General features: G+C 41.0%; 1 protein-coding gene across 1 annotated transcript in view; it reads right to left on the bottom strand.

Moving 5' to 3' along the window:
• Window positions 1-12,500, bottom strand: part of LOC145416275 (G-protein coupled receptor Mth2-like) — a 132,045-nt gene that overhangs the window by 107,497 nt on the left and 12,048 nt on the right. The window contains exons 3-4 of the mRNA XM_080285272.1: window positions 8,353-8,536; window positions 6,552-6,718 (exon numbers count right to left, since the gene is read on the bottom strand). Of these exons, the coding sequence (XP_080141398.1) occupies window positions 6,552-6,718; window positions 8,353-8,536 (351 nt within the window). The remainder of the gene's footprint in view (window positions 1-6,551; window positions 6,719-8,352; window positions 8,537-12,500) is intronic.

The following is a 12,500-nucleotide window of genomic DNA, read 5'->3' as shown; positions in this document are numbered from 1 at the left end:
TAGGAGAGTGCATGTGAGTGCGGTGGATGGGGAGAGGGCGTAGGGAGGGGGAGGCCGAAGATGAGATGGAGAGATGGGCTGAGATAAGGTCCAGAAAGCAAGGAAAGAAGGAGTATAAGTAGAATTATTAAAAAAAAAAAAAAAAAATGGGCCACACACTCACTCACTCACCATTCAAGCCCACGGAATCCTGAATCCACCTTACGAGGACCATTCACACATTTTTTTTGTTTTGTTTATAGGGAGTAGCAGATCCTTATCGTGTGTGGAGAGGGACGCCTTCAGGTGGTGGCACTGATATAATTGAGCAACTCCTATGCGCGGTTATGCAGACGTCCCTCAGCTCCCTACCTATCCACCGAAAGGAGTATGGTGGACTGCAGGATGAGGGTAGCTTCAGTCTGCAGTCCACTAGGTTCTCTGCTACTACTAATACTAATACCAATGCCAGTACCACCACCACCATTACTACTACTACTACTACTACTACTGCTACTACTACTACTGCTGCTACTACTACTACTACTACTACTGCTACTGCTACTACTACAACTACTACTACTACTACTACTACTACTACTACTACTACTACTACTACTACTACTACTGCTACTACTACTACTACTGCTACTACTACTACTACTACTACTACTACTACTACTACTGCTACTACTACTACTACTACTACCACCTATCACTTGAGCAGAGAAAGGGGTAGTGATGTTTGTCAGCTAAAGACGCTACGGTGTGGGAAAGAAAGTTGTATCACAGCCCACTTAAACCGGTCCTACCCCAGTGCCCCGTCTCATCCAGGCCGACCCACGTAATCACCTTTAAGTAGAGAGGCCGTAGAGGTGAGAGTCGTAGTTAAGATTCAGCCAGGTGCAAAAACATGATCCCCTCTCCCACATCACATCCCTGGGGGTCATAGACTTTTTGATATGGCTGTAGTGACGTGAGGTGCATGTTATTAGCTGTGTGTTTGTGGTGATAAGCTTTTTTGTCCACTCTGTCTCATGTTATATTTAGATGCCAGAGGTGAGAGAGGGAGGAGAGGGCATCTGACTTTCGTGGCTGGCTGTATGTGATAGGGGTAAGGTGCTGCCCTGAGGTGTTTGTAAATGATTAGGGTCGTTAGGGGTGGTTGTTAGGGTCATTTAGAGATGGTAGTTGAGGCCTAATTAGTATCATTATATACTCCTCCTGTTAATTGTTTCTCTCTTTCCCTATTAACTTGGCCCAAATTCTCGTCCCTGTCCAACCCATTTCACGTAGCTCAGTGGCAGAAAAAGATATTGCTGCTGTTCTGCATCCTTTCCTTGGCACTTCATCGTGACTAGCACCATGGCTTATCTCGCCAGGTAGAATCTCCCTAACACCTCTTCCTTTGCAATTTATTTTTGGATATGGCTGGGTAATATCCTTTTGTACGTTATTTATGCAATGTATGGGGATATTGGAAGAATTTGAGCAACACTGAAAAACACAGCAAGGTGTGATAAGCAAAATAAATCGCTTAGGAAGAGGCGTTAGGGAGCATCCTTACCCAGCGAAACTGCCATTCCATATTTCTTAGGTTAGCCTACTATATCAACGCAGCATTGAGGATGGAGAGATGGCAGCTTTAGGCCAAGTTAGAATAAAAAGGAACAGCTTATTTCTCGTAACTCAATACCAAAATAGGTGACATAAGGTTTTACGCCCTTTCCGTAGCACTTCTTCGTGACTGGCACCAAATTCTAGTGCTAATCTCTCGTTATAACTTAGTATTCAAGATGGAGGGACTGGGATTTTCCGCCAAGTTAAAATAAAAGGAGTATAGTTATATTTTAAGAGTCGGTAATTTAGATGAAGGTTAGAAAGGGTGATCTAGAGAGAGGGAGAGAGAGAGAGAGAGAGGGAGAGAGAGAGAGAGAGATGGATGGGAAAGACTTGAAGTGAATGAGATCATGAATTTGGCTCTGTTATCTTGTCTTTTTTTTTTTTTTCCTTGAAGGGAACTATCTTGCCGAATTCTGGCCTTTGGTTCCTTCTTCCTTGCAAAAAAAGAAAAAATGATGGATGATGGATTTGAAAACACTCTCCTTGTGAGAAATTAAAGAAAAAAAAAAAAAAGATTATGCAAAAAAAAAAGATGGAAATTAGAGTGGGACTAAGTGCATTGGATTAATATACTCTCTCTCTCTCTCTCTCTCTCTCTCTCTCTCTCTCACACACACACACACACACACACACACACACACACAAGGACTTCTACTCGCGTTTGTCCAGGAAGCTCCCTAACATCTTTTCCTCAGCGATTTATTTTTGGATGTGGCTGGTTAATATCCTTTTGTACACCTTTTATGCACAGTATGGCTATGTTGGAAAGATTTTTGTAACACAGAATAGGTGAGTCAGGTGTAGTATGCAGAATAAATCACTTAGGAAAAGGTGTTACGGAGCTATTCACATGCTTTTACCTCACACCACCCCGTCCAACCCCACCACAGTGTATGTATGTGTGTGTGTGTGTGTGTGTGTGTGTGTGTGTGTGTGTGTGTGTGTGTGTGTGTGTGTGTGTGTGTGTGTGGAGATTACCCATGTGTGTTTATTGTATACATAGAGAGAGAGAGAGAGAGAGAGAGTTGTTAGGTTAGATTGGCACACACACACACACACACACACACACACACACACACACACACACACACACACACACACACACACACACACACACACACTACGCTTTTTCCCGGTACTCCCCGCCTCTCTTTCTCTCTCTCTCTCTCTCTCTCTCTCTCTCTGATTTCCTATTACCCCACTTCTTTTCCACGCAGTAATGTACACATGTATGCGTGTGTATGTATGCAAACTTACACATGTGCACGAAAATATAAAATAGTTGATTCCTGTATGTAAAATCATTATTAGTAGTTACAGTAGGATCAAAAAAGCTTAAATTATTTCCCCTTTTGAGATACCGTATTCTTAGTGTACAGTCGTCTGCAAAAATTCGTCGTCACTTCTCTACCGGGTGTCGCAAAAGTTTATGTTATCCGAATTATTTGTATGTGATTACAGTATGAAACAAAAGTCTATGAGAAGGAAGGATACTTACTAATCCGTATTCCCTTGGGTTAAGGAGGCTCCCAAACACCCTCTCCATAGCGATTTATTTTGCCTATTACACCATTCAGTCCTATTCTGTTATATATAAATCCTTCAGACATCGCCATAGTCTGCATAAATAACGTACGACAGTATAATATCCAGCCATATCCAGAAATAAATCGCTAAGGAAGAGGTGCTAGGGACGAGTGAAAAATCTGATAAGTAGGGAATTATCGGCTTACTTTTGCTCATAGCGGTACAGTTGCCTTCAAAAGTTAGGTTCCTCTTCCATCCCTTCCATAGCACTTCTTCGTGACTAGTATCATATTCTAGTGCCAATTTATATCTAAGTAGCAGAATATAGTGCTACGGCTCTACCTCCCTTCCATAGCACTTCTTCGTGACTAGCATCATATTGTAGTGCCAATCTTTATCTAAGTAGCAGTAGAATATAGTGCTGCAGCTATACCTCCTTTCCATAGCACTTCTTCGTGACTAGCATCATATTCTAGTGCCAATCTGTTCCTACATAAGAGCAAAGAAAATGGAGAATGAGAGTGTTAGGCCAAGTTAGAGTGAATTTAGTATAGTAGTTAGAGTTAAATCAGATCAATTACTGTGACTACCTATAACTTTATCTGTCTATCTGTCTACCTATTGCCAGACGCCTTAATCCTGTAAGGGGTGGCCACAAACAAATCGCCTCCTTGTCGCCCTGTCCCCCACCATTTCATTGCCCTGCTCCCAGCTCACACACACCCTCTCTCATATACCTCTCCACTCCATCCCTCCATCTCATCCTCGGCCTCCCCCTCCCTCTCCTCCCCCCTCCACCTCACTCACATACACTCTCTTCGTCAGTCTTTCACCCTCCATCCTCTCCAAAAAACTTCAAATTCATAGTCTCCCACCTCTCTGCATTCCTCCTACCTCCCTTCCCCCTCCCACTCTCCCCCTCCCCCCTCTTCTCCTCCCCCTCCCCCTCCCCTTTTCCCTCCCTCCTCCGCACATACCAAGTTCTGAGAAAAGGAATGCAGGGAGGGCAGCAAAAAATCAAGAAAAATGTGTTAATATATCCTTCAGATTTATTTCCCGTCTCTGTACCTTCTTTATTTTGTATTTTATTTTGTATTTTATTTTATTTTGCATTTTATTTTGTATTTTATTTTGTGTATTTTATTTTATTTTGTATTTTACCTTGTATTTTATTTTATTTTGTATTTTACCTTGTATTTTATTTTATTTTGTATTTTTATTTTGTTTTGTACTTTATTTTGTATTTTATTTTATTTTGTATTTTTTGTTTTTAGTTTATTTTATTGTTTATTTTATTTTATTTTGTATTTTATTTTGTTTTGTATTTTATTTTGTATTTTTTTGTGTATTTTATTTTATTTTGTGTTTTATTTTGTTTTGTACTTTATTTTATTTTATTTTTATTTTATTTTATTTTGTATTTTATTTTGTATTTTATTTTATTCTGTATTTTATTTTATTCTTTATTTTATTTTGTTTTGTATTTTATTTTGTATTATTTTTTATTTTTTATTTTCTTTTATTTTGTATTTTATTTTGTATTTTATTTTGTATTTTCGGTGTGATTCTGTATGCATGCGTTCAGAATATGCTCGCCTTTTTTTTCCTCTTTTCTTCCTTTCTTTCCCCTCAGACTTATTCCTCTTGTATATATTGTATCTATTTTTTTCCTCAGATAGATAGATAGATAGATAGATTAGTTCGTCACATATTCTTCTTGTTTTTTCCCCTTTTCTTTTGTCGTCCTGAGAATATGTCTACTTTATGTTTATTTCCCATTTTTTTTGTATTTTAACGTGTGTGTGTGTGTGTGTGTGTGTGTGTGTGTGTGTGTGTGTGTGTGTGTGTGTGTGTGTGTGTGTGTGTGTGTGTGTGTGTGTGTGTGTGTGTGTGTGTGTGTGTGTGTGTGTGTGTGTGTGTGTGTGTGTGTGTGTGTGTGTGTGTGTGTGTGTGAGAGAGAGATTCTGTATACACGAGTCGGGTATATTCCTTCATTGCCTCCTATCCTTTTTTTTCCTTTCTTCTTTTCCTGCCTATCATTTCTTTTTGCTTTTCTTATCTTTTTTCTTCTTTTCTTCATCTTGTCTTGCCAGGAAAATATCTCCCTCAGGTGTATTTCCTTAGTGGATGATGTTGCGGGATGGAGTTGGGAGGTATATGAGGGAGGGGGGAGTGAGTTGGGGAGAGGGCAGTCAAATGGTAGGTGACAGAGCGACTTGGAGGCGTTTTGTCTGCGGCCACCCTTTGCGGGATTAGGGCGTCGGGATAGAGATAGATAGATAGATAGATAGATAGTATATTTTGGGGGATGTTTGAGTTTATATACAAGAATTGGCTGTATTTCTCTGCTCTCCTTCACCTTGTACTTCATTCTGTTGATTGCCGGACGCTGCATCCTGTGTGGGGTAGCCTCATCACCTGGGGACATACAAGCCGTCATGCTATACCCCTTTTACTCAAACTTGGCCCAAAATTGCCATCCCTTCATCTTGAATGCTGAGTTGAAACAGTAAACTACCTTATTAAGAAATTTTTGACACACCATAATATTCTGCATAAATAACAGACGAATAGATATTAACCAGCGATATCCAAAAATAAATCGCTAAGGAAGAGGTGTTAGGGAGCATCCTTGCCTGGCGAGAATACTGTTAACACCTTTTCCTAAGCTATTTATTTTGCCTATTACATCTTACTGTACTATTCCGTATTACATAAATCCTTCCAATATCGCCATACTCTGCATAAATAACGTGCAAAGGGATATTAACCAGCCATATCCAAAAATAAATCGCTAAGGAAGAGGTGTTACGGAGCCTCCTTACCCCACGAGAATAAAGGACCCGATGTGATGTTCTAGTGAATGGAAAAAGACTTGAATTTCCTTATATTTTCGTTCAGGTAGTAATGTAATAGATTGACGTGAGCTGAAATAATGTGAAAAATAGGTGAGTTAGAGAGAGAGAGGGAGAGAGAGAGGGGGGGGGTAGAGATAAAGAGCGTGTCCCCCTGTGCTTGCCTCATGCTTGTGTTGGTGAGAGAGAGAGAGAGAGAGAGAGAGAAGGGGAGGGTTGGAGAATGTGTGTGTGTGTGTGTGTGTGTGTGTGTGTGTGAAAGAGAGAGACACACACTGGGAGGGAGAGGGAGGGAGGGTGAATGTGTGTGTGTGTGTGTGTGTGTGTGTGTGTGTGTGTTAAAGAGAGAGACACACACTGGGAGGGAGAGGGAGGGGGGGGTGAATGTGTGTGTGTGTGTGTGTGTGTGTGTCTGTGTGTGTGTGTGTGTGTGTGTGTGTGTGTGTGTGTGTGTGTGCATGAAGGAGAGAGAGAGACATAGGGAGAGAAAGGAAGGGGGGAATAAATGTGTGTGTGTGTGTGTGTGTGTGTGTGTGTGTGTGTGTGTGTGTGTGTGTGTGTGTGTACTCATCCTTGTATTTGTGTACTTGTGTCGCCTGCCAGAATTGCCCCGTGCGTGTGGGGGGTTTCCCGGCCGCATCTCTGTTACCTGAGGCCGTCCACACTCCAGGTAGGGGCCAGGGGGTGGGGGGGGGACGTGGCAGGTAAGGCAGGTGGTGTTGGCCAAGTCCCACCTCAGCCTCAGTGCAACATCGTTAAGGTTTACATGTGTTTTATGCAGGGTTGGCAGTGATTGAATCAAAGTGATTTAATCATGTGATTAAATCATTTATTTTTTGGTTGAATAATTTTTTTTTTTTTAATCTAAAAGTTAACAAAAATAAAATCTGAATTTTAATGAAAGTTGTGTATAACTTTGTGATGGCATTCATTTATTCAGATACTTAAGCATTAAGTTAGCAGATTTTGGAGAATGGTGCCATTAGAATTTGCTACATTGTATGACAGAAAAAATACGAGTATTTTTACATTTGTGTAACTAAGTATTGAAATTACTTGTACATGTGAAATAATGAGCCATAAATCAAAAACCACAGCCATAAGACTAGGTAGGCTGTGCTGGGTCACTTAAGGCCATGTCATAACAATATCAGCTTAAGATTTGTCTGTGTGGTAATATAATCATCTTTGGAATATGCTGTCTTGATTACCACTGGCAACTCAGCCTTAACCAGCAGTGTACAGACAGCACTGGAACAGGTATGTATCGGGATTCTGGACAGTGGCTTTCAGCCTGAACTGTCAGTGGATAGACAGGACATGAAGTGTACGGTATTCAGTATACTGCTTTGGAAATATTAGCGATATAATTAACAGAAAAATAAATAAAAAAATTCAAACAAATCGAATCAATAAAATCAATATTTTTTTTTAAATAAAAAAATTACCAATCCTGGTTTTATGTGTGCGTCTGTTTGTCTATCTGTCTGTCTGAGTCGCTGTTATCTGTCTGTTTATCTATCTATCTGTCTGTCTAAGTCACTGTTGTCTATCTGTCTGTCTGCCTGTCCAAGTCACTCTCAGCTGAGGGGAGACGTAGCGTTAATTGGCCAGGTTGAAGATGCAGGTGTTGTGATGATTTGGTTTTATTTTGTGTATGTAGATTTGCACAGTGTATGTATGTATGTATGTGTGTATGTATGTATGTATGTGTATGTATGTATGAATATGTGTATATGTATGTATGTATGTATGTACGGTATATGTGTATGTATGTATGGATATGTGTATGTATGCATGTATGTATATATGTATGTATGTATGTATGAATGTACCGGTATGTATGTATGTATATGTGTATGTGTGTATGTATATGTGTATGTATGTATGTATGTATATGTGTATGTATGTATTTATGTATGTATATGTGTATGTATGTATGTATGATGTATGTATGTATATGTGTATGTGTATATGTATGTATGTATGTCCAGTATATATATTTTTAAAAACGAAGACAAAGTTAGGTAGTTTTTTATCACTAGCCAATCAAAGAAGGTCTCCATTTTCTGTACTTAGATTCTGTACTTAGAGCCTTAGATTCAGTACTTAGAGCCTTAGATTCTGTACTTAGAGCCTTAGATTCAGTACTTAGAGGCCTTAGATTCTGTACTTAGAGGCCTTAGATTCTATACTTAGAGGCCTTAGATTCTGTACTTAGAGCCTTAGATTCTGTACTTAGAGCCTTAGATTCTGTACTTAGAGCCTTAGATTCTGTACTTAGAGGCCTTAGATTCAGTACTTAGAGGCCTTAGATTCTGTACTTAGAGGCCTTAGATTCTGTACTTAGAGGCCTTAGATTCAGTACTTAGAGGCCTTAGATTCTGTACTTAGAGCCTTAGATTCTGTACTTAGAGCCTTAGATTCTGTACTTAGAGCCTTAGATTCTGTACTTAGAGCCTTAGATTCTGTACTTAGAGCCTTAGATTCAGTACTTAGAGCCTTAGATTCTGTACTTAGAGCCTTAGATTCAGTACTTAGAGCCTTAGATTCTGTACTTAGAGGCCTTAGATTCTGTACTTAGAGGCCTTAGATTCTGTACTTAGAGCCTTAGATTCTGTACTTAGAGGCCTTAGATTCTGTACTTAGAAGCCTTAGATTCAGTACTTAGAGGCCTTAGATTCTGTACTTAGAGCCTTAGGTTCTATACTTAGAGGCCTTAGATTCTATACTTAGAGGCCTTAGATTCTATACTTAGAGGCCTTAGATTCTGTACTTAGAGCCTTAGGTTCTATACTTAGAGGCCTTAGATTCTGTACTTAGAGCCTTAGATTCTGTACTTAGAGGCCTTAGATTCTGTACTTAGAGCCTTAGATTCAGTACTTAGGGCCTTAGATTCTGTACTTAGAGCCTTAGATTCTGTACTTAGAGGCCTTAGATTCTGTACTTAGAGCCTTAGATTCTGTACTTAGAGGCCTTAGATTCTGTACTTAGAGCCTTAGATTCTGTACTTAGAGCCTTAGATTCTGTACTTAGGGCCTTACAGGGAGGGGGAGGCCGAGGATGAGATGGAGGGATGGAGTGGTAAATGAGAGAGGGAGGGTGTGGGCTGAGGGGAGGGCAGTGAAATGTCGGGTGGCAGGGCGACGTGGAGGCGATTTGTTTGTGGTCACCCCTTACGAGATTCAGGCGTCTGGCAATAGATAGATAGATAGATAGATAGATTTTTTTTTTTTACGAAGGACGAGGAAAGGAGAATGCAAAGTGTTCCCATATATTTTTTCCCCGAGAGAGAGAGAGAGAGAGAGAGAGAGAGAGAGAGAGTCTTTAAAAAATGTACAGTATTAATCTTCGAAGCAAGTGCTAGAAAATTTGCTACCCTCACGAGACAAACACCTTTTCCTTAGCGATTTATTCTGCTTATTACACCGTACTGTTCCATTCTGCGCTTTATAAATTCTTCTGTCTCTGTCATACTCAGCATAAATAACGTACAAAAGGATATTAACCAGCCATATCCAAAAATAAATCGCAAAGGAAAAGGTGTTAGGGAGCTTCCTTAACCTACGAGACTAGGGTTCCTTTTTCTTGTCGGTTAAGGAAGCTCCCTAACATCTTTTCGTAAGCGATTTTTTTCCGCATAAATAACGAACAAAAGGATACTGTATTAACCAGCCATATCCAAAATAAATCGCAAAGGAAAAGGTGTTAGGGAGCTGCCTTACCCGACGTGGGGGCGGGGGTGAGGAGGAGGGTGGGTAAGAGGAAAGGAGAATGACCTCACTTCACCTTACTTCACCTCGACTTTGACCCCCCCAACCCCCTACCTTCCCCACCCTCACCCTCTCTTCAACTCAAGGTCCCCAAGTTGCATCACTTTTCTTTTTCTTTATTTCTTTATTTTTACTTATTACACTTATTATTTCCATTTTATTTATTTATCTTATTTGCATTATTTTTTCCGACCCTAGCAATTATCTGTCTCAGGTTAATTACGCTTGATTGTTAGCCTTATTTATTTATTGTTATTATTATTATTTATTTAAGTATCTGTGTATATATTTATTTACATTCTGGCTTTTAGCACTCATTTCTTGCATTTTATTTCACCTGTCACCTTTATTTTATTTATTTATTACGAAACGTCCAGGTGAGGGCAGGTAGGACTCAGGTGTACAGCCTTAATTAATTTGTATATAAATTAATTACCTGGGGAAACACCTAGGCGGTAAATATGGTAACCTGGATGATGTACTGGCCTTGTATATAACCCGCCACAGTTTCTAAGGCCTAAGGTACGGAGATGGGCAAGGAAAAGGCGCTTGACCCTGGTGCTCATGTCCCTTACTATGGCCTTTGAGCTTGTGGTGGGTTATTTTTACACATGGTATACACAGCCACTGCATTCTAGGTTTCTCTCTCTCTCTCTCTCTCTCTCTCTCTCTCTCTCTCTCTCTCTCTCTCTCTCTCTCTCTCTCTCTCTCTCTCTCTCCCCCACACACACATTTTACCTGCCAGCCCAAAGTAACAACAGGTGAAATAGAATACGTAACACCTCTTCCTTGGTGATTTAAACCCACAAAGGGGCTATGGACACCTGAGTAGAGTGTCGCCAGCTGCCCGTACACGAATTCGAACCCCGGCGCTATCGATCAGGCAGCCAAATAAATAAATAAATAAATAAATGGCAAAAAATTTAAAAGGTTGAGTGAACAAATGTTGTTGTTTTAGTGCAACTCTAAACCAGATAGTGCTGGGTACGTTCTCTCTCTCTCTCTCTCTCTCTCTCTCTCTCTCTCTCTCTCTCTCTCTCTCACCTTAAGTTCCTTTTTCCCCTCCCTCTCTTTCCTCTCCTTTCATTTTATCTGCACACACACACACACACACACACACACACACACACACACACACACACACACACACACACACACACACACACACACACACACACACATGTAAATAGAGGTCATTAACCCTCTTTGACTACTATTAATTAGGGGTACTGTGTGTGTGTGTGTGTGTGTGTGTGTGTGTGTGAGAGAGAGAGAGAGAGAGAGAGAGAGAGAGAGAGAGAGAGAGAGGATGAAAGAGTAGGTCAGAGGGAAACTGGAAGATCAGATTAGAATGAAGGAAGAAGGTGACTGCTATATGAGAAGAAAACGCAAAATAAGTCAGTAAGAAAATGGATTAAGAAAAAGAAGATGGGAATGGTGATGAAGATGATAATAGGGAAGCTGGTACCGTAGGGGAGGAATCCAAATAATTAATAGGAAAGAAAAATGAAAAAGAGAGAGAGAGAGAGAGAGAGAGAGAGAGAGAGAGAAAGAGGCAGAGAAATAAGATGCAATTAAAAAAAAAAGTTACTAAGTCAGAATGTGAGAGTTAAAAAAAAAAATAATAATAATAATGATAATAATAATAATAATAATAATAATAATAATGGTGACGGGATAGGATAATAGAATAGAATATAGATAAGAAATTGAATATTGAAGAGAAATGAGAAAATTAATTGGTGTTTGGAAGAAGGTTAAAAAAAATAACGATGGTATTGAAGGTGGTGTTGAATATAAGCGAGAGACTGACAGACAAACCAGCAGACAGAGACAGGCAGAGAGACAGACAGATAGACAGTTCCAGCAGACAGAGAGATAGATAGAGACGAACTAACAAACCGAGAGGCAGAGACAGACAGATAGATATACGGAATTACAGACAGACAGACAGACAGAAAATACAAGTAGGCAGACAGACGGAAATACAAATAGATAGACAGGCAGACAGATAGATGGAAATTGAAGCAGACAGACAGACAGGCAGACAGTATGAGGGTATGAAGGAAATGAGGGAGACAGGAGAACATGCCGACGAAGATGACGGGAAGACAAGAAAATGAAAAGAAAAAATGAAGATGATAGTGAAGATGGGGGTGGGGAGGGGAGGGGAGGGGAAAGGATGGGGAGGGGTGGGGAGGAAAGGGGGAGAGCTGACCTTCCCGATGTTAGGGGGTTCCCCGTTGGAGTAAGGGGAAGGGGGGGATGGGGGGTAATTGATGGGGGGAAGGGGGGAGGGGAAGGCTTTAAGACGGTCCTTCCCCTTACTTTTTTCTCCCCTTCCCTCCTCCCTCCCACTCCCCTCCCACCTTTCCTCCCTCACTCTCTTTTCTCTTTCTTCTCTCACCCTCCCCTCCCTCTCCCCTCACCCTCTTTCCCCTCGCTCCTTCCTTTCCTCACCTTCCCTTCCCTCATTCCTCGCCCTTCTCTTCCATCCCTCTCCCCTCCCATCTCCATTCCCTCTCCCCCCCTTCTCCTCTCTCACCCTTCCCTTCCCCTCCCCTCCTTTCCCTCCCCCTCCTTCACTTTCCCATTTCCCCCTCCTCCTCTTCCCTCACCCTTTCTCCTCCCTACCCTTCCTTTCCTCCCTTGCCTCACCATCCCCCTCCTCTCCCCTCACCCTCCCCTTCCTCTCCCCTCATCTCCTTTCCCCTCAGTCACCCGGATCTCTTCAGGGGTGACA

The sequence above is a fragment of the Coenobita brevimanus genome, chromosome 105 (assembly GCF_032717465.1).
Source record: "Coenobita brevimanus isolate Jiangsu-jjx chromosome 105, ASM3271746v2, whole genome shotgun sequence".
In the NCBI taxonomy this organism is placed as follows: domain Eukaryota; kingdom Metazoa; phylum Arthropoda; class Malacostraca; order Decapoda; family Coenobitidae; genus Coenobita; species Coenobita brevimanus.
The sequence above is the reverse complement of the archived record's forward strand: the minus strand, read 5'-3'. Positions and strand labels throughout refer to the sequence as shown.